The sequence below is a fragment of the Megalobrama amblycephala genome, linkage group LG10, assembly GCF_018812025.1.
Source record: "Megalobrama amblycephala isolate DHTTF-2021 linkage group LG10, ASM1881202v1, whole genome shotgun sequence".
Taxonomy (NCBI): domain Eukaryota; kingdom Metazoa; phylum Chordata; class Actinopteri; order Cypriniformes; family Xenocyprididae; genus Megalobrama; species Megalobrama amblycephala.
In genome coordinates this window covers 14,298,996-14,322,239 of record NC_063053.1, presented here as the reverse complement: position 1 = coordinate 14,322,239, position 23,244 = coordinate 14,298,996, and the positions used below count along the sequence as shown (strand labels likewise).

Genomic DNA, 23,244 nt, shown 5'->3' with positions numbered 1-23,244 from the left:
TCTTTGTTTGTTTTTTAAAAAAGTCTCTGATGCTCACCAAGACCTCATGTACAGTACAGTCCAAAAGTTTGGAACCACTAAGATTTTTAATGTTTTTAAAAGAAGTTTCGTCTGCTCACCAAGGCTACATTTATTTAATTAAAAATTATAAGTAAAAACAGTAATATTGTGAAATATTATTACAATTTAAAATAACTGTTTTTTATTTGAATATATTTCACAAAGTAATTTATTCCTGTGATGGCAAAGCTGAATTTTCAGCATCATTACTCCAGTCTTCAGTGTCACATGATCCTTCAGAAATCATTCTAATATGCTGATCTGCTGCTCAAGAAACATTTAATGTGTACAATTGTACAAAATATTTGTGTACAATATTTTTTTTTCAGGATTATTTGATGAATAGAAAGTTCAAAAGAACAGTGTTTATCTGAAATCTAATCTTTTGTAACATTATAAATGTCTTTACTGCTACTTTTGATTGATTTAATGCATCCTTGCTGAATAAAAGTATTCATTTCTTTAATTTCTTTTCAAAAAAATAAAAATAAAAATTCTTACTGGCCCCAAACTTTTGAACGGTAGTGTATAATGCTACAGAAGCTTTGTATTTCAGATAAATGCTGTTCTTTTGAACTTTCTATTCATCAAGGAATCCTGAAAAAAAAAGTACACAACTGTTTTCAACATTGAAAATAATCATAAATGTTTATTGAGCAGCAAATCAGCATATTAGAATGATTTCTGAAGGATCATGTGACACTGAAGACTGGAGTAACGATGCTGAAATTCAGCTTTGCATCACAGGAATAAATTACTTTGTCAAATATATTTAAATAGTACACAGTTATTTTAAATTGTAATAATATTTCACAATATTACTGTTTTTTACTGTATTTTTAATTAAATAAATGTAGCCTTGGTGAGCAGACGAAACTTCTTTTAAAAACATTAAAAATCTTAGTGGTTCCAAACTTTTGGACTGTACTGTATTTGATCAAAATACAGTAAAAACAGCAATATTGTCAAGTATTATGACAATGTAAAATAACTGTTTACTATTTTAATATATTTAAACATTTAATTTACTCCTGATTTTAAAGCAGATTTTTCAGCAGTCATTCCAGTCTCTTCACGATCCTTCAGAAATCATTTTAATTTCTTATAATTATTAATGTTGAAAATAGTTATGCTGCTTAATATTTTTTTGGAAATGCAATGCATTTTTTCAGGTAGTCTTTGATGAGTGGAAAGTAATGGACAGCATTCATTTGAAATAGAAATACTTTTGTAGCATTATAAATATCTTTACTGTCACTTTTGATCAATTGAAACACCCTTACTGAATAAAAGTATATTACTTTCTTTTGTAAAAAAAAAAAAAAAAAAAAAAAATCTTACTGACCAAAAACTTTTGAACAGTATTTTACCCATAAACCATGATCACTAACTTGTACAAATGAGCATTCCCATCATCATTCCTATTTGTTCGCATCACTGAATCATTATTTTCCAGTTTATCACAGTAAAGCTGTCTTGAAACAATCTGTATTGCGCTATGTAAATAAAAATGACTTGACTTGACATGAAAAGCTCTCATAAATCCAGCTGGTTCCACAGAAACTACACATAACATATGCTAACATTGAAGACTTCGAAAACTGCCTTTCTTCTGCTTCTGTATGGCAACATGTTCACATCATAAGATTTACATCACTATCAGTTCGATAATGTTAAATTGAGGAAGAGTGTATCTTGAGGAAGACTAAATCCAGTCTATGATCAGACATCCTTGGGAAGTCTTTAGCCTCGTGAGCATTAGCTGATAGCACTGGCCTACTCAAGCGTTATGGCAAATGCGTGTCATGCAGGGCATGGGAGGAGGTAGAAGATGCAGTTAGGTGTGGCAGGTCTTACCCGGACATCTCGCTACCCCTGGCCTGGGATTGGCCAGCAATGGCATCCATAATAGCATCCTGGGAGTACATGCTGATGGGGGTGTTGTACTGGGCATGGATGATGGTGGCCTTGCCTCCAGGCCCCTTCACCTCAATGGGCTTATTGGTGGACAGGGCAGAGTCCTTCAGAGCTATAGGATTGAAGCTGGACAGGTACTCATTGCTGTGCAAGTGAGGGAAAGGTTATAAGGGATGAGTATGGGTAGAAGAGAGACAAAAAAGATAAAATGGAGGTTAGGGTGAGAGGAAGGGAGTGTGGAAAGTGAATTGGGAATGAAAGGTAAGAACCCAGTTGATAATACCAGCATGTGTTGTGTTTTGTATGCTGGCATGCTGGTATTTCAACAAAGCTTCTTGATTAGATTAACCAGCAGAAAAACCATGCTGGCCGACCAGTTCAGCTAGTCCACCAGCCTGGACCAGCATGGAAATTCATGATGGAAGGTGTTGCAGGTGAAATGCAAGTTACAAAAGGAGTTTATACTATTGTAGTAATAAATAAAAAACTGATAAATAAATAAAGGCCCAGTCTAATTTTTAAGGTAGAAACAACACATCAAAAACTTGTTTTACACAGCAAAATATTACTACTGCACACATGACGCATACAATGACTTGTATAACTACAGCAAGCAATGCAACATAACATACATAAAGGGATGGGAATCAGCAAGAATTTAACAAATCTAGTTCCAATTCTATTTTTACTTAACCATTCCACTTGGTAACGCATACATGTGCAAGAACCATTAACGGAATTGGACATAAGTTGGTTACAGTATTTTTTAAAATATAGGGAAACCAGATGTAAATAAAGGTGCATTCTTGCCATGTCAGAATTACTGTAATGTCGACTAATGTCACATCCTTGCAGAATTCATAATTCACAACAGAGATCTGGCTTGTACCAACTAAGCACCACAACGTCATGCAGAAACACTCAAAATAGCAGCGGCTTCAGCAGTGCAATGTAGTCAAACAGTAATATTTCTGTTGAATAATTCCTATAATTGACTATCGTTAATGTTTTAATAATGCAAGAATAATCTGAAAATAAACAAAAGACAGTTTAATGTAGTGAGCACAGAGCTGAACAACTATGTCCCGCTAAACAAACTTTAAATAAAGTTTATCAATAAGGCATTTTGAATAACGAATGTTACTTGTTATATTGTGGTTTTGTCTGTTGATTACTAAAATTTACACAGGTTTATTTTACATTTAGTGTTGGAATAGAGACATAGTTCCTAGTCCGAGGATGTGAACATCTCTGAGTAGAGTGTCGCGGGTTGCCGTTTAGTAAATACATTAATTTTTACATGCCATGAATGCAGCATAAGAAACAGTTCTCGATTCCCAACCCGAACACTAAAAGTGCCCAAAGAGGACCAATAGAATTATCACAAAAACAATTTCTATGCTAAACATGATTTCAGCAAGCAAACCTCTAGACCTCTAAAACACACACATATATAATCCAAAGAAGTTTGTTTAATATATACCCAGCACTGATTCTGATATGTTTCTCTATGTTGTAGTATAGGTTTACATTAAGCATTAGTACACCATTAAAGCAAGCTTTGATTGCACAGGAAGACAAATCTCACTAACCACACTGTATTGTTGATAACACACCACAAAGGCAGTTCCAAACAATTCCATGCACGTATACCACACAGAGCACTACAACGTTATGCCAGGAGGCTGTTACTAACTTGGCAGGAGTGTGGGTAATAACCTACAATGGGCGAAAGGAAACAGAAACAAGTGCATTGGTTAGCAACTCATTTAAGATTTAACATGGAAGGGTTGTGCCAATGAAAGTTATTCAAGATGTGGAATCTCCTCAATTTTTTTAAAGGTGAAATGGTGTAATTTGCAAAAATAATGAGTAGCTCAAGCCATTGGTTCACCCAACACTGACCCAGTTGAGCTGCCCCAAAGACAAAAATTAATTCTGTTTGTGGCACAGAAATTACACACTTCACCTTTAAGAAAAAGGAAAACGTTAGTGTGTGTTTGAGTGCCAATGTGTGTGTGTTTGGCGTGATTGAAATATAACGCGTTTGTGTGCACACACAGTAGTGAAGTCACCTTTCAGTGTGGCAAATTAATAAAAAACTGAAAGCAAAAGACTAGTGCGTCACTGGAAACATCTGACAAAAGAGAAAAAAGTTTTCATACAAGTGTCTCCTTGCAAAGATGTGACAGGAGGGAGTGAGGGGGATGTATCAGTGTAGTTAGGAAACTGAACCCTGACATTCCATGACCATTTATAGAGAGATCTGCGACAGGTGCTCTCTCACCCATCTCTAACCGTATCACTCGACAGCCTGAGATTTCCTCTGTGCTGTGGCACATGCTAAGACCTTTTTCGTTGCATATGAGGAAGAGAGTAAACAGAGAGGGGTACAGGACATTGTCATCCATTTCCCTAATCCACCATAGTACTGCCAAAGTGCATTGCTTTGAGGTTACAATGCAGAAATAAAACTGTCAAACCTGGAAAGTGATATAGTGCTTTTAACAACAGCTTGCATTCAAGATTTGATACATTTGGAGTTTGTAAGATTTTTTTGTGTTTTTGAAAGAATTCAGTAAAAAAAACAAAACAGTAAAATATTGTGAAATATTACTACGATTTTAAATAACTGTTTTTATTTTACTATATATTTTAAAATGTAATTAGTTCATGTGATGACAAAGCTGAATTTTCAGCATCATTACGCCAGTCTTCAGTGTCACATGATCCTTCAGAATTCATTCTAATATGCTGATATGGTGCTCAAGAAACATTTCTTCTTATTATTATAGTTGAAAATAGTTTTGGTGCTTAATTGTTTTATGGAAACTGTGATACATTTTTTTCTGGATTCTTTGGGCAATAGAAATATAAAACAACAGCATTTATTTGAAATCATTATAAATGTCTTTACTGTTACATTTTTCAATGTAATGCGCCCTTGCTAAATAAAAGTATTAATTTCTTTCAAAGAAAAAAAAACAAACAAAGTTTTGAATGGTAGTGTATTTTCTAGTTTGCCAGCCAATTTTTCAATCGAAACCCTCTGGTGGATGGATTATCTGGTATAAACTGATCACTGTACCTGAAGGAGGGTCACAGTAAGGACAACTGAAGCCTCAGCTTAAATTTGTCTTGCACATTCCTTTAGAGCCTTGAAGCCTTAACTAGATCCCTCTCTGGCCTGTTAATGCCAGTGGGGAATGGGGTCAATGTAACAGATGTAACCTCTTTTTTCTGAATGCTGTATGGCCGCTGTCATTCTTCTGTCAAAGAGCGAAGTTAGCAACCAGGTGGGCCTGACCTATAACTGTCCCACTGATTCTAACCTGAAACTCTAACCGGTTAATTTAGCAATTTTTAAATAGGACTGGTTAAGTTTTACCGCACCTGGCTGCTAGCTTCAAATCTCGCTCTATTCATGATTACATACCCACTAGGCTTGCCTGACCCCGAGCTCTTAGCCCTTTCCTGCAGCATGGCCATCTCTTGCAATGTCTCGGCAGAGTACAGGCCGATGGGGGAGTTATACTGCTGTTTTTTTTGTCCGGAGGTGGATTTTTCCCTCGGAGCAGCTAAATGTCTTTGAGCAGGGAAAAAAGCATCTCCGCTCGAGTAGCTGGAGTTTGTTTTAGCAGAACCTGAGAGACCCCCATTCATTTGCACAGGCTGATCCTTAAAGGGAAACGTGCATGTGTGTGGACAGTGTTGAGAAGGAAAGAACAGAAGGAGCAGGTCAGAGGAAAGTTGAGAATGTTGGCAAAGCTGAATTTTCAGTATCATTACTCCAGTCTTCAGTGTCAAATGATTCTTCTAAATCATTCTAATATGCTGATTTGGTGCTCAAGAAACATATTCTTATTATCAATGTTGAAAACAGATGTGCTGCTTAATATTTTTGTGGAAACCATGATTAACCGTGAAATCTTATAAATGTCTTTACTTTTGTGTTCATGTCCTAAAAATGAATGTATGCAAAGTGAAAACCAGCAGGGGGCATCATAAGGCTTTTTACAGGTGGCAGAACATTTGTAAGAATGTCCTATGAAAAATTCATCCTGAGTTGTGAGGAACACAAAGTCCAGAATCTATTATCTTAGCCTCTTAAAAGAATATTTAATTAAATCCTGCAAAAAAAAAATCCCCCCTTTTTACTGTGGACTTCAGCTAAAGCTTGCTCCAAGGTCTAAATTACACATGAATCTTAATGAAATTAATCAGAATAAGAGAATGTGGAATGTATGACCTGTGCTTGATCTATAATATCTGAATACATGGACATACTGTTTGCAGATGTATGTAGAATGCATGACTACTGCATGAGTAATGTGTGACAAACCTTCTGATGGGGGATCACAGTCATAGGGGAGTCAATCCTTGGTGTTGTCATGGGAACAGGGGTGGGTCGCTTTGACCTGTGATAAAATAGAGAAAATAAATATTTGAAGAAAATAACAGTGTCTGAACCACATCTTAGACAGTTTAGAAAAAAAAATCAATGTCCAGTAGTCAACTATAAACATCTCAAGCGCTGTTCGAGATACATAATTCACCTATGCACAAACTTGTGGCAAATATTTTCAGTTTTCCTGGACTCAAATCTTTCCTTTGAGATTGAACACTGTCACAATAACAACATAATTATGAATCCCATCTACAGCAGAAGCGGTTTTTGTTGCAGCTACAGAGAAATGCTTTTGTCCATACAGACTTTGTGCCAAATTGAACCTTTTCAGAAGAAAAAAGTTAAATCATTACAAGCCTTGTACACAAAGGGGGGAAAAAACAAACAAACTTTGTAGCACACACAGTTTAAAAATTTGTGCAAAATGAAAAGCAGAAAGACAAATGACAATGCGTTTTCTTTCTTATAAAAGTAAGAGAAGTCCTTGGAACATCACAGTAGAGGTTGACAACAAAGTAGATAATATTACAGTGTATCTCTCCCTACAAAAGTCATTCTGTGGGTTTGTAGATTTCGTGGAATTTAATATGTAAACTTTATTTAAAAAAATTAATTTCTTGTTTTTTGGACAGTTTTTTGTGTTAAAATTAATTAAAATTGTCTGTAACAAAATCTACTCAATTTTGTTGTTAAGGATTTATCTATTCTTATTGAGTAATTCCAAACAGAGAGAATATTGAATGAATCCAACATGATGGAAATTAGTTGTTTCAGTTGACAAGCATTTCCGATTGTGGTGCGCACTTTTAAGAAATGACCTGGAGTTTCCCGCAGCAGACATTATTTTTGGGGGCTTTGCTTAGTTTTGTGTAAATATTAACAAAGAAGGCTAAATAAGGCAGCTGTAACCCTGTTGAGCACTGCTACTGAATGGTTTATGTTTACGAGGCCTGGCTTTACTTGATTCCCGCTGACAGTATGTAGGCTGAAGACGATCTGACAACGCTATTTTTTAGCTAATTCTTTGACAAAGGTAAGGAAAATAATTTAATATATTTCTTAAAACTGTTGTTAATTGACCAGGTTGTGTGTTATTACCACCAACAAAGTAGGAAATTGTGTTTTAGACCGATTAAAGGCTAAAGCAGATAAGCTAAAACTATTAGCCTATCGCCGCCATTCAACAGTGTATGCCGTTTCCAGTGCTCACATGCACCGCTCCCTTTCCAGCCCTTATAATTATCCTTTCAACATTTTGTTTAAAGGGTTAGTTCACCCAAAAATGAAAATTCTGTCATTTATTACTTACCCACATGCCATTCCAGACCCGTAAGACCTTCGTTAATCTTCAGAACACAAATTAAGATATTTTAGTTGAAATCCGATAGCTCTGTGAGGCCTCCATAGGGAGCAATGGACACTTCCTCTCTTAAGAACCATAAAGGTACTAAAAACATATTTAAATCGGTTCATGCGAGTACAGTGGTTCAATATTAATATTATAAAGCAACGAGAATATTTTCGGAGCGCCAAAAAAACAAAATAACGACTTATTTCATGATATCATGAAGCATCGGAGCATAAATGAATCAGTGTATCCAATCTGCTTTTCGGAGCACCAAAGTCACGTGATTTCAGCTGTTGGCAGCATGCTCCGATGCTAAGTAATAAATGACAGAATTTTCATTTTTTGGGTGAACTAACCCTTTAAGTCTTACAACAAACTATGAACATAGATTCATTTGGTTGCACAGTATAATTAGGTATTAGAGTCACAAAAATGAATTAAAGTGCAAAGAAATGTAGTTAACCGTTAAAACGTCTTGAAATGTAATCATGTGTGGCAGTGTAATATCTGGAGTTTGCAAAAAAAGGTGATCTTTTACATTACAGACTACAACACTGGTCATCTTTACCTGGAAAATCAGTGCCTTGTCTGCATTTGTATTGCCCAATTTTCTGATAAAGAGTTCTTAATCTTTGACGTCTGTCTGTTATTTATACTTAAAATCCGATTTAATTAACTAAAATACATTAATTTAATATATAATAGTATTCATTAATATAGTTTTGTTTTATCCAATGAACCCAATATTTTTGTTTAAATTTTACTTAATTTTTTTGTGTGCTATTTCTTATTTGTTAAATTTTAATTAATAATATTGCTTGTAATCTGTTGCCACATTTCTTTTGAGTAGATATAGGGTATTATTTTTTACAGTGTATATCACAATCCTTGCAGAGGGAACTCTGGGATCTATTAAGAGTGTTAAAGTAAAGGAAGGATGGTCCAGTGTAATCCCTGCAGGTATGCAGAGAGAGGGGAAAGGAAGGTGAACATGCCTTTTTTGGGGTTTTGCTCATGATAAAGTGAACTAACAGCAAACCTGACTTAAGCACTAAGATACATCAGAATTGCAACCTGCACTGGAGAGATCAAGGATGTTTTTAAACTCAAAAGCTTCAAGGATCGCACAGACGGTTGATGCAGACATGATACACTAACTCAGGTGTGGCTCTCCCTCTGCATTCTTCTCCTTCTACAGTTTAAAATGACTCTTTTATATTTTACAGAAATAAACTTTAAAATGTAATGTAATAAAATATTATTAGTAGTTTTGTGGAAACTATGATACATTTTTTTCAGGATTCTTTGATGAATAGAAAGTTTAAAACAGCATTTATTTAAAACAAGCATTTTCTGTAACAATGTAAGTCTTTACCGTCAATTTTGATCAATTTAATGCAAGATTGAATAAGTATTAATATTTTTAAAAAGAAATGATTGATCCGAAACTTTTGAACGGTAGTGTATTTACACATAATTCTGTATTTACACATTATGTCCTTCACATACTTTTTTCCCTTTATTTATTACCTTTCGGTTAAATTCTTCACCAAGTGCAATTCATACATTCATTTTATGGGTAAATCTAGCATGCAATTATGATGAATACTGAGTTAGTTAAGTAAATGTTAAGGTAAAAAAAAAGAGCATGAATTTTGATTTAACTGCTCATAGTGCAAAAATCAGATCCATGTAAAATAAGAAAGTGATCTTGATCAACTGCAGAGTGAACGTAGCCTTGTATGTTGTGTCAGTGCTGGGCAGCCTTGGAGCACAATGCTGAAAAATAGCTTATCAAGTTAAATGGAGTATGATGCTGCTGATGGATGAATGGACACTCGTCAGAGCCCATTAAGAAAGCTCCTAAAAGCTAGAGCTACTGAATGCTTGATACATTGTCAGTTTTGAAGAGCTTTTGAAATTTGTGTATGCTTGGCTATATTCTGCTTGTTGAATAATGTTGGCAACACGTAACATGATGACTCAGCAGCTATTCTGATCTGATAAGGCCAGTGAGTTGTCAGAATGTGTCATAATACTCTTTATATCTTCTTTTTCGATTAACAGAGGAAACATGAAGGCAATAAAATCACATGACCTTTCCCTGGATAAAAACACAGCTGCACAGCTCATCTAAACTCACACACAATCTCAGTCACATATGTTTGTGATATACTGAAGCTGCAGTCTGTTTACGGTTCATAAAAGTTAATCCCATGATTGATTACACTTAACAGTCAAGGCCTGCTTTTATTACACTGCAGTGAATAAGTAAACAATAGCACCTTCATCACAGTCACCCATGAGACCCACAAGCATCTGCATTCAATATAATCATTTAAATTAATAATTGGGCTGTAGCTGCAGAATCGCACAAGAGGATAAGAAAAACTAGGCTGTCCCAGAGCTGTCAGTGAAGATCCTGATACAAGCTTATGGTTGCCAAGACAGATGAAATATCAGTGTGGATCACAGTGTAAACATGACAGATCATTTTACTAACTTCACCAGAATGGAAGCCTAGAAGAAACTCAAATGGGAATCATGATGTTATCCCTGAGCAAAACTTCCTGGTGTCATTTGATAGAATTCTATTCCATCCAACAGGGACGATTCTATTCTATTCTATTCTATTCTATTCTATTCTATTCTATTCTATTCTATTCTACAAACCCTAAATGTTACTTATGTCATATACACAATATTGAATTTCCCATTACTGCCACATCCTTCTTCAAATGTCATCATTCAAAGTTTTGGACAATTGCCCTACCTACATTTTATGGTTTTAGATGCTTTTTGGCAAGTAGTACTGTAGCACAAATGCATCAGTGAGTAATAAAACATTTTTTTTTTTTAATGTAGATGTTCAAATGTTCTACTGTTCAAATGTTTGGGGTCGGTAAGATTTCTTAAGAGTAGTAAGAAATCAGTAAGAAATTAGTAAGAAATAAACACTTTTATTCAATAAGGATGCAATAAATTGGTGAAAAAAGATAGGAAAAACATAATGTTACAAAATATTTCTATTTCAATTAAATACTGTTCTTTTGAATCTTCTATTTATTAAAGAATCATGAAAAAATGTGTATCATTTTCCACAACAACTGTTTTCAACATTGACAATAATAAAAAATGTTCCTTGAACACTAAATCAGCATAGTAGAATGATTTCTGAAGGATCATGTGACACTGAAGCCTGGAGTAATTCAGCTTTGCTATCACAATAATTACAATAATATGTCATAATGTTAGTGTTTTTCTGTATTTTTAAACGGTAGTGTACATCAACGCAAATCTGCATGTTTTCTCTCTCTCACACACACACACACACACACACACACACACACACACTCCAAAACATTAACAATGCACTGTACTTTTGCATGGTGAGGGCCAGATTGAAGTTGGCAGACTTGATCTTGTTTTGGGCCTCCAGGTGTGTCATCCCCTCTGTGCTGACCCCATCAATGGCCACGATGATGTCACCCTGATTCAGGTTGCTGGAGGCTGCCTTGCTCCCTGGTGTAATCTGTTAAAACAAAACAAATGAGCCTTTAAAATAAAGACTGACAGGTCAGCACCTCTGCAAACACAAAACTTGGACAAGATAATTATTTGTTTTTTATTTGCCTGCCTCCCTATGGGATTGATAATTTAGGTTGGACGTATGAATAAAGGTGAACAAAGCGGAAGATTCTGCAGGTACTTGCTGGATACCCTCTCAATAAAATCAGTGGAGGATAAAAACACACACATATATTCTGAATCCATGACAGCTGGGTGCACAAAGAGATCTCAATCACACATTTGGCATGCTGCATGCTTAGTACTAGAACAGATAATGTGTTCCTCTTGCTAAAAATAGAATTGTGACCGGAGAATAAAGTTGCTCTTAGTCTACAGACCCTAAATCAATATGAGAAAACGTGTATGAGCATAATGTGAACAAAGCAAAGAACATGTCTGGGTCATATTTCGATTTTGTAATACCTTTATACCTTCCATTGAACTTATAGTAATATAGAAATTATATATACATACTAATATTCAAAAGTTTGGGGTCAGTAAGATTTTTTTTGTGTGAAAGAAATTAATACTTTTATTCAGCAAAGATGTATTAAATCGATCAAAAGTTACAGTAAAGACTTTTATAATGTTACAAACGATTTCTATTTCAAAATAAATGCTGTTCTTTTGAACTTTCTATTCATCAAATAATCCTGAAAAAAAAAGTACCATGGTTTCCACAAAAATATTAATCAGTACAGCTGTTTTCAAAATAACCATAAGGTTTTGTGAGAATTTCAAACAGTTTAAATAAGGACAACAAATCGCTCATTATTGGACACTTTATTGATGAAAAGCTAACTTCTACATTGGAACTAGTAATGAAAACTGGATCAGGTCTGTTCCTCCATGACATGTAAGGAGAATGTTGAGGACCACCATTTGTGATTCTGTGATACTGATACAGGAAACCTACAGAATGCACAAATGGGTGGCACTGTGTCATCCTTGTATCATAAAACTAGGCTATCACATACCAAGATTTAGAGTCTGTTTCTTTTCTTTTAAATCTGGCGAGGTTTGAGCTGTGTGTTTTGAGCCAGAAGCATCTCCTTATCTAAAGTGTCACTGTGCATGGTTGTGCAGAACTATTTACAGAAGTCTAATTTACAGAAAACTGATGTGAATGCAAAATGAATAAAGCTGATTTCAGATGTGTGCCTGTTTCTCTCTCTAATCTCTTCTGGCTAGATGAGGAATTTTTGACACTGTGTTATGTTTTGCTCCCTGAGGGACTTTTACTAAAACTCCCATTGAGAAAAACTGAAAAGCTCTCTGTGTGAGTGTATTTTTTTGTATTTCCATCAGTTTAGATTTTTTTTTTTTTTTTTTTTTTTTTTAAATGCATGCACATCTGAGCCAAGGATTTAGTCTGAAAAGAGCCAGGACTGTAAAGCCTATAGCTTGAGAGCTAGACCAGCCATAACAAGAAAATGAGAAGAACACATGCAAAATCATTCTGAGAAAGTTAGCTTGCTGTTAATTATCTGACAACAGATAATCGTCAGTGTTTTTGTCCATACAATGGAAGTCAGTAGTAACCAAAACATTCTTCAAAATATCATATTTTATTATATTTTCACAGAAGAATGAAATTATTCATTATTCATTTTTTGAAACGACATGAGGGCAAGCAAATGATAACAGAATTGTCATTTTAGGGTGAACTTTCCAATGCTTCACTCTTAGCCACAATAATAATAATAGAGCAATCAAATCAGCTAATTTAATAGGTCACCTCTGTATCTTACCTGAAATATTTGTGCCTAGATCTTTAGAAAATTCATAATGAACCAGTCCTTCAGCAGTCATAATTCAGTATATGGTTTTCAGTGAACTAGATCAGTATCAGACATTGATCAGTGTCTGCTCTTTGATTCTCATTAACTACTGGGAAGCTTTGAAAGCTTGTGGTGCCTAGATTGAGCCTTTGACAAACCAGCAAAGGGTCCAGCAGAAATACCAGAATGACAGACAGAGTGGAGCAGCAGAGCAGGTGAAACAACATCATTATGCACTATGTGGCTACAATGTATGAGGCAATGAAAATATTGTTGAGACAAAACTTACAGGCACTTATACAAATCGCACTTATAAAACCAACTTGAAACCGCTGCAAGATCTGTGTGGTGAAATCTGTCACCCTAAAGCAAAATTTCCGATCGCATGGATGTCTTTTGAATTGACTGGATTTTGCCAAGCAATGGTAAATGTGGCCCCTGCAGAAAATTCCAGTATTACTGGTCACCAGCATAAGGTATGTTTTGCATGGTGGACCAGCCACACCAGCCTAGTTTTACCTGAGAACAGCATGGTCCACCAGCTAGACAAGCACTATAACAGCATTAGCCAGCTCTAACCAGCATAAACCAGCCTGGACCAACATTGAATTCATGCTGATTCATGTTGGAATGTGTTTTTCCATTCCACTGTGCTACTTTTTCATTGTTTTCAATGTAAACACATGCTAGATGGACATCTTTAACTCATGTCTTTTGCAGCGTCTAGTCTATGTTCTAAAATTGCAGAGCTCAAGTTAAAAGAAATGCAACTTTTAAAAAACACGTCTCTAGACCTCGCTCATTTTTCATTCTACTGACCTGCATCTCTCGTTTTTAACCGGCTCTCATTCTGGTACATCAAAGACAAGACAAATAATAATATAGGGATCGACTAATAATTAAGGACATCTAGTTATTATTAGTGTAAAGCTGATCATTATTATGCAAACACAAAATCTTTTACTGCCCCCAGTGTTTGCTTATTAGTTAGTTTTTTCCCCCCCAGTTTTAATTTGATTATGCTTTCAGCTTTCAATAAGAGTGTAGTGCTCAAGAGTTTTTATCTTATTTGATCATGTTTATCCATTATGCATATTTTTACACAATAATAAAAAAATATGGATTCAACCTGCAAATTCAATCTGGGTTTGATAATTCGGTCACACTTTAGATTCGGGTCCAATTATCACTATTAACTACAACTTTTGTCTCAATAAAATCCTAATTACTGCTTCTTAATAGTTAGTAAGGTAGTTGTTAAGTTTAGGTATTGGGTAGGATTATGGGATGTAGAATATGGTCATGCAGAATAAGGCATTAATATGTGCTTTATAAGTGCTAATAAACAGCCAATATCATAGTAATACATATGCTAATAAGCAACTGGACCCTAAACTAAAGTGTTACCAGTAATCAGTTGGTGTCTCATAAATCAGTGCCATTGTTAGAGGAATACCTTGCAGCGTGTGGCTACTGTGTGTAATATCTTTAAAAATGCATTGGTATGTGACAGCTGTGTTTCCACTACTGTGGTCACATCCACACTGTGGATGAGCTTAACATGATCATCAATGCAATCCGACACCTAGATGTACTATATCCAGGCACTTTGCACATACTCATGAGCAAATATGACAGATTGTAGTTGCCCTTCTTGCAGACTACATGGCACTGTATTTGATAATCTTTTTCTCAAAATAATTAACCAGCTCAAGTTCACTGCCCATGTTTATGAACTGAATATAACTGCATCCCCCAACTGAATAGCTCTCATACTCTGGCACAAATTCACAAATAACTGAAGTCTGTCTCATTTGCTTATTGGGGTACAGGCCTGTAAAAATAAGCCACACTAGGTTTTGCAAAAAAAAAAAAAAAAAAAATTCTGCTGGTCTGGATACGTCCGTCCAACCTTTGGTTAAATCGAGGTTGGAATAAATATGTTTGCAGTTAGATGGGTGCGATAAGTCCAAAATAGCTTTAAATGATAGGCTTCTTCCTCCTTTATTAAAAAAAAATGTTCTGTATATATAACTACCCACATTGGGTAGTCTTTTTCCTGCTTGACAGCTGCACTAATTGTGTCTGTGTAAATGGGTGCTAGCCACTAGAGTGCTGTGGTTGTTTTAAGAGTCATCTTCCTCTATAAATGTCAAGTCTAATTGCCTCATCTAGCAAGGGGAGTGTCCTGTCACCTTTAGAAAGGCCACTGTGATGGTAGTGTTCATGTGCTGGGGGCAACATCCCCATAAAGTGACTTCTGACCTGTGCAGAAAATTAAATGGAAAATTCCATTTAATTAATGTAATTCATATAGGTTTGGAACTACATGAAGGTAAGTAAATGATGACAGAATTTTCATTTCTGGGTTAACTATCCCTTTAAGGCTTCATTAAATTATGCGTAATATTAGGTCACATCATATAAAACCTTCATGGCAGAAAAAAATATGGATAAAGACGTTTTGCAAAAACTTTTCTAATTCAGATTTACATGTTTTAAGGAATGCATGATACTGTTGCTTTGTGCCGGGGTAAGCAAAACTAACGGCAGGAGGAAAAGGAAGGGAGCATGGGAAAACAAAGGCTTGGAGAGACTGAGGGTGGATTACCAGGCCTGGCACACAAAACATGCATTAACTCTCCATTCTCAGCTCATTCCAATTGATGCCTGGATGAATGAGTGGCTGATATGCCAGCTCCAATCTCCTGCTCACTCACAACAGCACAAAGGAGCTGTTCTGTGGGTCAAGTGAATCACGGGGGGTGGGGGTGGGGGGGTCACAGAGAAAACTAAAGAGAGAAATTTGATGGCTGGATGGATGGACAGATGGACTGGCAAAATAAGTCAACATGAAATCAAAATGCATCCTATATACTTTGTTAATAAACATTCCTGGTCTTGTGGTGCATGATTGCTATGCATCATTCCAATGCAAAATCAAGACAAAACTATTGATAAAGTCCAACCAAACTTTTTTTTCAGGGAATATCCTGTTTCACTCAGCATAAACTACCATTCAAACGTTTGGGGTTGGTAAAATGTTTTTGAAAGAAGTCTCTTATGCTCACCAAGGCTGCATTTACTTAATCAAAGCAGAAACAGTAATATTGTTAAACATTATAACTTTTTAAAATAACTGTTATCTATTGCAATATGTTTTAAAATACAATACCCTGTGAACATTTCAAAAAGCTGAATGTTCAGCATCATTACTCCAGTCTTCAGTGTCACATGATCTTTCAGAAATCATTCTAATATGCTGATTTTGTGCTCAAGAAACATTTTTTATTAATACCAATGTTGAATAACAGCTACTTAATATTTTGGGGAGACCGATACATTTTAGAAACAAAGGAGTCTTTAATATAATCCACCAGCTTAGGCAGAAGAAACAACGCTACACAACCACTTAACATCGACAAGAACGGACAAAGAATTTCAACTGAACAAAACAGGGAGTATATTATACACAGACTAAATGAGGGAGCTAAACAGGAACAGCTGAACAAAATCATTAAGTGATGGGTAACCGAACAAGAAAACAGAACATGCACAGCACATCACAGTATGTGCTGAAATTACTTCATTGTAATTTCATGGAAAACGGTAGGGAAAACAGCTTTCAAAATGTTTCCTTTGTGGTGTGCCGCATAAAAAAAAAGAAAGATATATAATTTTCTTGTTATGTAAAGCTGAGGTTGAAATCAGTCCTTTAAGGTAAGTTTTGAATTAATATATTCTTGTTCTCTGCGATTCCTAAGTGAACACACTAAGATTTACACCAGTCATAGTTTGAATTGAGTCATAGTGTCTAAACATCTGAAATGGTGAAGACTTGATCAGTTACATAAGACTAAAGTAGCAGTACTTACTCATGATTGAGGCCTGAGTACTTAACCAGATGGGCTCATTTATGCTAACAAGACCGAAAAGTATCCGACACCATATGAATGCAATGCGACCTGATCCTCCCTTGCTGTAGCACCCCTCACATAAGTGCCTCATATAAACCTCACCGACAACAAATGAATAAAACACATGTGAAAAAGACCAAGATTTTAATCACAGCACATAAAAGCCAACCTGATGAGTTATCCGAGAACAAGCTTTGGTTAAAAACACCCCACATTTCTATATTGGTGGAAGGAAGCATGTAGTTTTGGTGGATGCTGGTATGTAATAGTCTTCCCCAGCACGACTGACTTGACCTTCAGCAGCCATCTAAAAACAGCTCTGCCTGTCAGCAGCACCAGCTTCAGGCTGTCATGGCACACACCAAGGGTACTTGCTGCCTACTTGTTTGGGACTATCTGAGAGAGACTATTATATATTAACATTATTAACAACACTATTTAAGGATCACACAACTTGCTACAGACTCATTTTCAAACTTCATGAAGAACATGAGTGTTTTTGTTTCCACACTTAATACATTGGGTTCTGTTAATCGCATTCTTTATGACGTGTGTACAAACAACATCAGATTAGTTTAGTAAACCAGAACAGAATAACACCATGTCCTAACCTGGTGTGATGTTTCCAATGATAAGCGATTTGTCTGTCCAATGAACACAAAACTGCTGTGCGAAGTGACACAACCTCAGTCTATAAGAAGATATTGGATGTTACGTGGATTGAGATTTTGAACCAAGGACAATAACCTAACCTAACCTAACCTATTTCACAATAACCTAACCAGCATGATGACGCAAAAATAGAAATCAAACAATCAACAAAACATTGTTGCAGTCAAACAAATCTGAATGTTTTGCACCACATGGACTTGTTATTCAGCAAAAGAATTCATACATAGCTTTATTATAGTGGTATAATTTCCAGCAATAATGAAAATTAAAAACCTACATCATTTCTAGTAGATTATTTTATTGTTAAGAAAACATTAAATGAAACCTATTAAATCTGTGAGATTTATAATTTTCTTTGAAACAATTATCTTATGCTCACCAACCAAGGCTGCATTTATTTGATCAAACATACAGTAAACACAGTAATATTGTGAAATATTTTTACAATTTAAAATAACTGTTTTCCATTTTAATATTTTAAAATCTAATTTCTTCCTGTGATGGCGAAGCTGAATTTTCAGCATCTTTAGTCCTCAGTGTCATATGATTCTTCAGAAATCATTCTTATATGCTGATTTGGTGCTCAAGAAACATTTCTTATTATTATCATCAATGTGCTGTTTAATATTTTTGTGGAAAGCATGATACAATTTTTTCAGGATACTATGATAAATAGAAAGTTCAGAACGGTAGTATATGTTGCTAAACTGAAGTATATGTTGCTAAATATCAGAATGGTAGTATATGTTGCTAAACATCAATATTTGTAGTGGGATCAGTGAAAATATATATTATAAAACAATTTATAAATATAGTTAAATATACATTACACAAAAATCAAGCAACCATGAAAGACAGAAAAGGCTAATACAGCCTTTCTGTCATCTATCTCATGGGAACAGAAAATGCAATAATCAGCTTTAAAAATGAAGTGGATTTGTGTTCATCTGCCAGCATCAATCTTCTTGAAGACTGACTGGAATGTAGAATTTCCCTCGGCTCATTAGAGAATGGGAGTGTGGAGAGATGTCATATAAGCAGTCCAGCATTGGAAAGTCACAATGAAAATCAACACTGTTGGGAACACTCTCATCAGTGTTGTGCTATTTCTAGATCTAAAAAATAAAAATAAATAAATAAAATAAAATAAAAAATCCCACAACTTTGAATGCTTTCCAAGTGAAAAGACAGCTACATTTGTGTCATTATTCCAACACACTCATAGTATTAATGCAGATCAAATTCATGCCAGCCATAAAACTCAATCTTCACAAGCTTTAACTGGATGCTCAGTGAATACCATATGAATGAGAGTGAACCTTAATTTGAAACTTCCATATTTGAACCCCTAATACCACTTGGTGAAACACTATTCCACCAGTTGGTGCTCTAAGGGACATCAAGAGAGCTTTAATAATATTATGCTGTGTTTTATATTAAAAGTCTACTGCAAGTGCCCTCCACCGGATGAGACATTCTCAAAGTATTTTGGCAGATCCTAAACAGTGGATCAATGTTGACATTTAAATGTAACATTATTTCAGAAGCAAATCCGTTTCTAATGACACCACAGTGTCAAATGAAATGTCACAGAACATTAGTATAAGGTAATTTAGTGCTGGGTAAGCCCATAACTTTCCTCTTTTATACTCGAGGTCTCAACCCCCCTCCATTCCTACCAGTAGGTCAAAAGATTTTGTCATCTGTGCTATACTGTACATGCTAGTCACTAGTGACAACAAGAGAGCTTTAATAATATTATGCTGTGTTTTATATTAAAAGGCTTATATTAATCTGCTGCTTAATTTTACACAGCTGACCTTTTATAACTTTCAAAGCCATTTCTACCATTTGCCAATGTCTTTTTGTTGCTGTTTCTAGTCACATTTTATGTTATTAAGTGTACTTAAGTATACTATGTACTTACAAAAAAAAAAAAAAAAAAAATGTTGGGTACAACTTTTTGTGCTTATACAATGTATTGCAAAACACTCTTGCTGCTATTGAGATGGAATACAAAAATACTGCTGCAATTAGTTATCATAACTAAAAATTCAACATTAGAATAACTAATAAGTAATGTTTCAACTAAAAAAAAACAAGTGTTTGTGCTGCCTTAAAAGTTTAGTAAATTTTTTGTGCAGTAAAATTGAGCAGGTCTCAGAGGTGAGTGTGGGTGGATTTTATTGGTGATGGATGTGATAATAAGAGTCAATACAATTTGGATATTTGAGTTATCTCAATAAAAAAATGCTAAATTTTAAGTTTTTTAAGTTTAATTGCTACCATATTTTTTTTTACAGTGTAAGGTTACGGACAGGTTTGGTGGTATGGTTAGGTTTAAGGGTGGGTTAAGGGGTAAGGGAAGGGTCAACAGTAATTATAAATAGTAAGAAATTAATTACATACATCTATTTTTAAATACGCAAACAAGTACAACGTAAAAAAGATGTAAGGGTGAATTCAGGTTGATTGGGACACTTTTTGCCATTGAAATGACTGAGAAAATGTGTCCTAATCAACCTGAATTCACCATATGTATGTATGTATGTATGTACACAAAAAGTGCATTGTATCATACATAGTACATAGTAGTTAAAGACACTTAAAATAAAGTAGAACCCTGTTACTTAATCACTGTCTAACGCATTCTCCAGATAAAAGTATTATTTTCCTTAGCAGTTTCTTTTCATCCAAACCACCCAGAGGTATTTATATCCCTCATCTGCTGCTTTCAGTTTGAACTGAATTGCAAGTTCATGCTTTCTGTGTGCCATCTGTTACAGTCTGAGCTGCTCTCAGCCAGGAGAAACCCTCATTTCAGCACCTAGCACTGAATGAGAGCACACATAGTCATACACAGGAGCATCTGCCAACATTTCACCCAATTCAGAAGGACCAGTATATTATCCCAAGAAAGTTAAAACGTAAAATTGCATATCGTCTCTTATGTTATATAAAAGCATATGAAAAATTTCTACACTTCAAAACACTGTAAAATGATGTATAATGTAAACAAAACCAACAAGACAAGACTTCTCATCAGTCTGGAATACTGATTGATGGCAAAATAAAAGTATAGTTTTAAATAAATAAAATAAAAAGAAATCTGCATAAAATCATATATCTTCTTACCTTAAGCTTTAAACTTATTCTGAATAATTCTGCGAGACTGCACAAGCCCCTCCCACTCCCCAACATGCCTTGTCACAGACACCACAGCACTCTGCAGAGCAGACGAACAGTATCCACGACTCCCGGACATTCGTTGGTGACATCCAGATAACGATCATGTTTGCCCTAAACTTCAGCACTGTTTGTCACCGCTCTGAAATTAAACCACTATTAAAACATCTCAATACAGCCAGCCTAACTTAGGCAACAGCCCTCCATTAAGCTTAACAACAAACAAGCTAGTCTGCTTTTGACGTAAAATGCCATAAAGCAAGTGCGGAAATGCCACCAAAATGAATAAAAATGCTCCCAAAATTCAAGATATAAACACAAAATAGGGCAATTCATAACATAATATAGTTAAGAAATATCACTCAAGCAAGAGTGCTATTTTCACGAATATCAGCACAATTGCAAAATGTGATATTAATTTTATAATTATATTATATAATTATATTATAATTATAATTTTAATAAACAATATTTTTTAGACACTACGCTGTCAATTTTGACTGTTCTTGCTCTATTTTGCCAATGAAAATATTTCCAAACAAAGCAGAGGTTGCGTCTCCCAGCAAAACACAAAGGTGTTTTGTTCTTGAATGATTCACCGTTTTTGAATGAATCGGGTGAGTCAATGATTCAATGACCCATTCATAAAATCAGTGGACACTTGCTTCTTTCGTGAATGAATCGGTTGAATGAATGATTCTACGATTTACTTATTACACCTTGCAGCCACCTACTGTTGGTTTTAGTTTAATATATAATATTACCATTTCATTTTTTCCAACATTTCATATTTCTGTATTCAAAATGTTATATTTAGTACAATAATTTCACAGCATTATTTAGGTAATTGTAATTGCAATGTGGATGGATTTTGATAAATGGTAATATGGATTTTGTTGATACTGATTTCATTTAATTGGTATATAACAGACCTGTAGTGTGTAAAATATGATCAAAAATATGTAACTTTTTATAAATAATTATAAGAGGGGTTTCTTTTTTTACTTGAGCACCCCAAAATGTCTGTCCACAGCCCTGTTGCAGTGTCACATGTTCTTTCAGAAACCATTCTAATATGCTGATTTGCTGCTCAAGAAACATTTCTTCTTCTTATCAATATTGAAAATAGTTGTGCAGCTAAATATTTACATGCTGTTGATCAATTTAATGCATCCCTGTATATATTATATTATTAAAAAACATATATATCTAATTATTCCTTAATCTTAACAGCCAGAAGCAGCAACAGGTCCAATACAGTATCGTAAGTGTTAACATTCAGAGCAAAGCACTGAACTGGAATTCTCACCGGCTGATCAGTAAATAGCACCCAGGCTGTCTGTCTCCTGTGGGCTGGAGAATAATATTCATCCTCTTAAGTTACAAGGATCGTCCTCAGACCTACTAATGTGATACTCACAGCAGATCTACGTCTTGATTCAAATACAGAATAACCGAGCACTTCTTGCCTCCTTTACAGCAGGCCCACACACCTGTGAGGTGCTTTTATAGAAAAGCCCCCTGTTGAGCCACCCAACAGCCAGAACAACAGTAAGTATTGGGTCCCACCTGTCACTCTACAGTGACTGACTGGGCCCTGTGCTACTGGTCTTTTCCTGTAGGGAAGACAAACAGACCTGCCACACACCTCTTGATTTAGATATTCTTAGAAACTAGTACAGTGAGGCCAAATGGCTGTCAAATGCTGCAAATAAAAGGCCTAGATAAGCATCAGAGGATTCCTATGTGCATTACGTTATTGTCAAGGGTGTTTACGTCACTGTAAAATGACAAACTCTGTGGGCCACCTAGGACAGTGTACAGAACAAACATTCTTCCTGACCGCAAGCTATGTTGGCATAGGTGACAAAATGGCAGTGCATCATCTCTCTGTGGCATGTATTGCCACTGTTTGACCACTTGAATCACTGTCTGACATTTTTTACACAAGAGGATCTATTTTTTCAAGACCCTCTAATGCCAGCAACATACTGGGGCAGTGAATCTGTCTTCACTAGACATCTGAGAATAGGAAGATGCATGTGGGCTGTTTTATTTTGAAGACACATAGACACACACAAGTCACACATATAACATAAATACAAAAGCAGGTCAAATGTTCTCTGGGCTGTTTATACTTTCAGGAAGTAGAATGCTTCTACTAGGTCTACTATGTGTGTTATATAATTGTTACAGTAGTACAAAGAGAACTTGCCCTTCTGCAATATTTGACCTTCCTATCTTACAACACTGGCAAAATAAAGTCCTTAAAAACACCTTTTGAACTCATTCATGCTGAATTCCTTGTATAATTTCACAGAACTAGCTGTTTAAGAGAAGCATTAGTCATCCGACTTCATGTCACAAGCAAGAATAACAGCAGAA

General features: G+C 35.3%; 1 protein-coding gene across 1 annotated transcript in view; it reads right to left on the bottom strand.

Annotated features, from left to right (window-relative positions):
- Positions 1-23,244, bottom strand: part of ldb3a (LIM domain binding 3a) — a 42,132-nt gene that overhangs the window by 17,745 nt on the left and 1,143 nt on the right. The window contains exons 3-6 of the mRNA XM_048206088.1: positions 11,114-11,265; positions 6,320-6,395; positions 3,674-3,696; positions 1,918-2,121 (exon numbers count right to left, since the gene is read on the bottom strand). Of these exons, the coding sequence (XP_048062045.1) occupies positions 1,918-2,121; positions 3,674-3,696; positions 6,320-6,395; positions 11,114-11,265 (455 nt within the window). The remainder of the gene's footprint in view (positions 1-1,917; positions 2,122-3,673; positions 3,697-6,319; positions 6,396-11,113; positions 11,266-23,244) is intronic.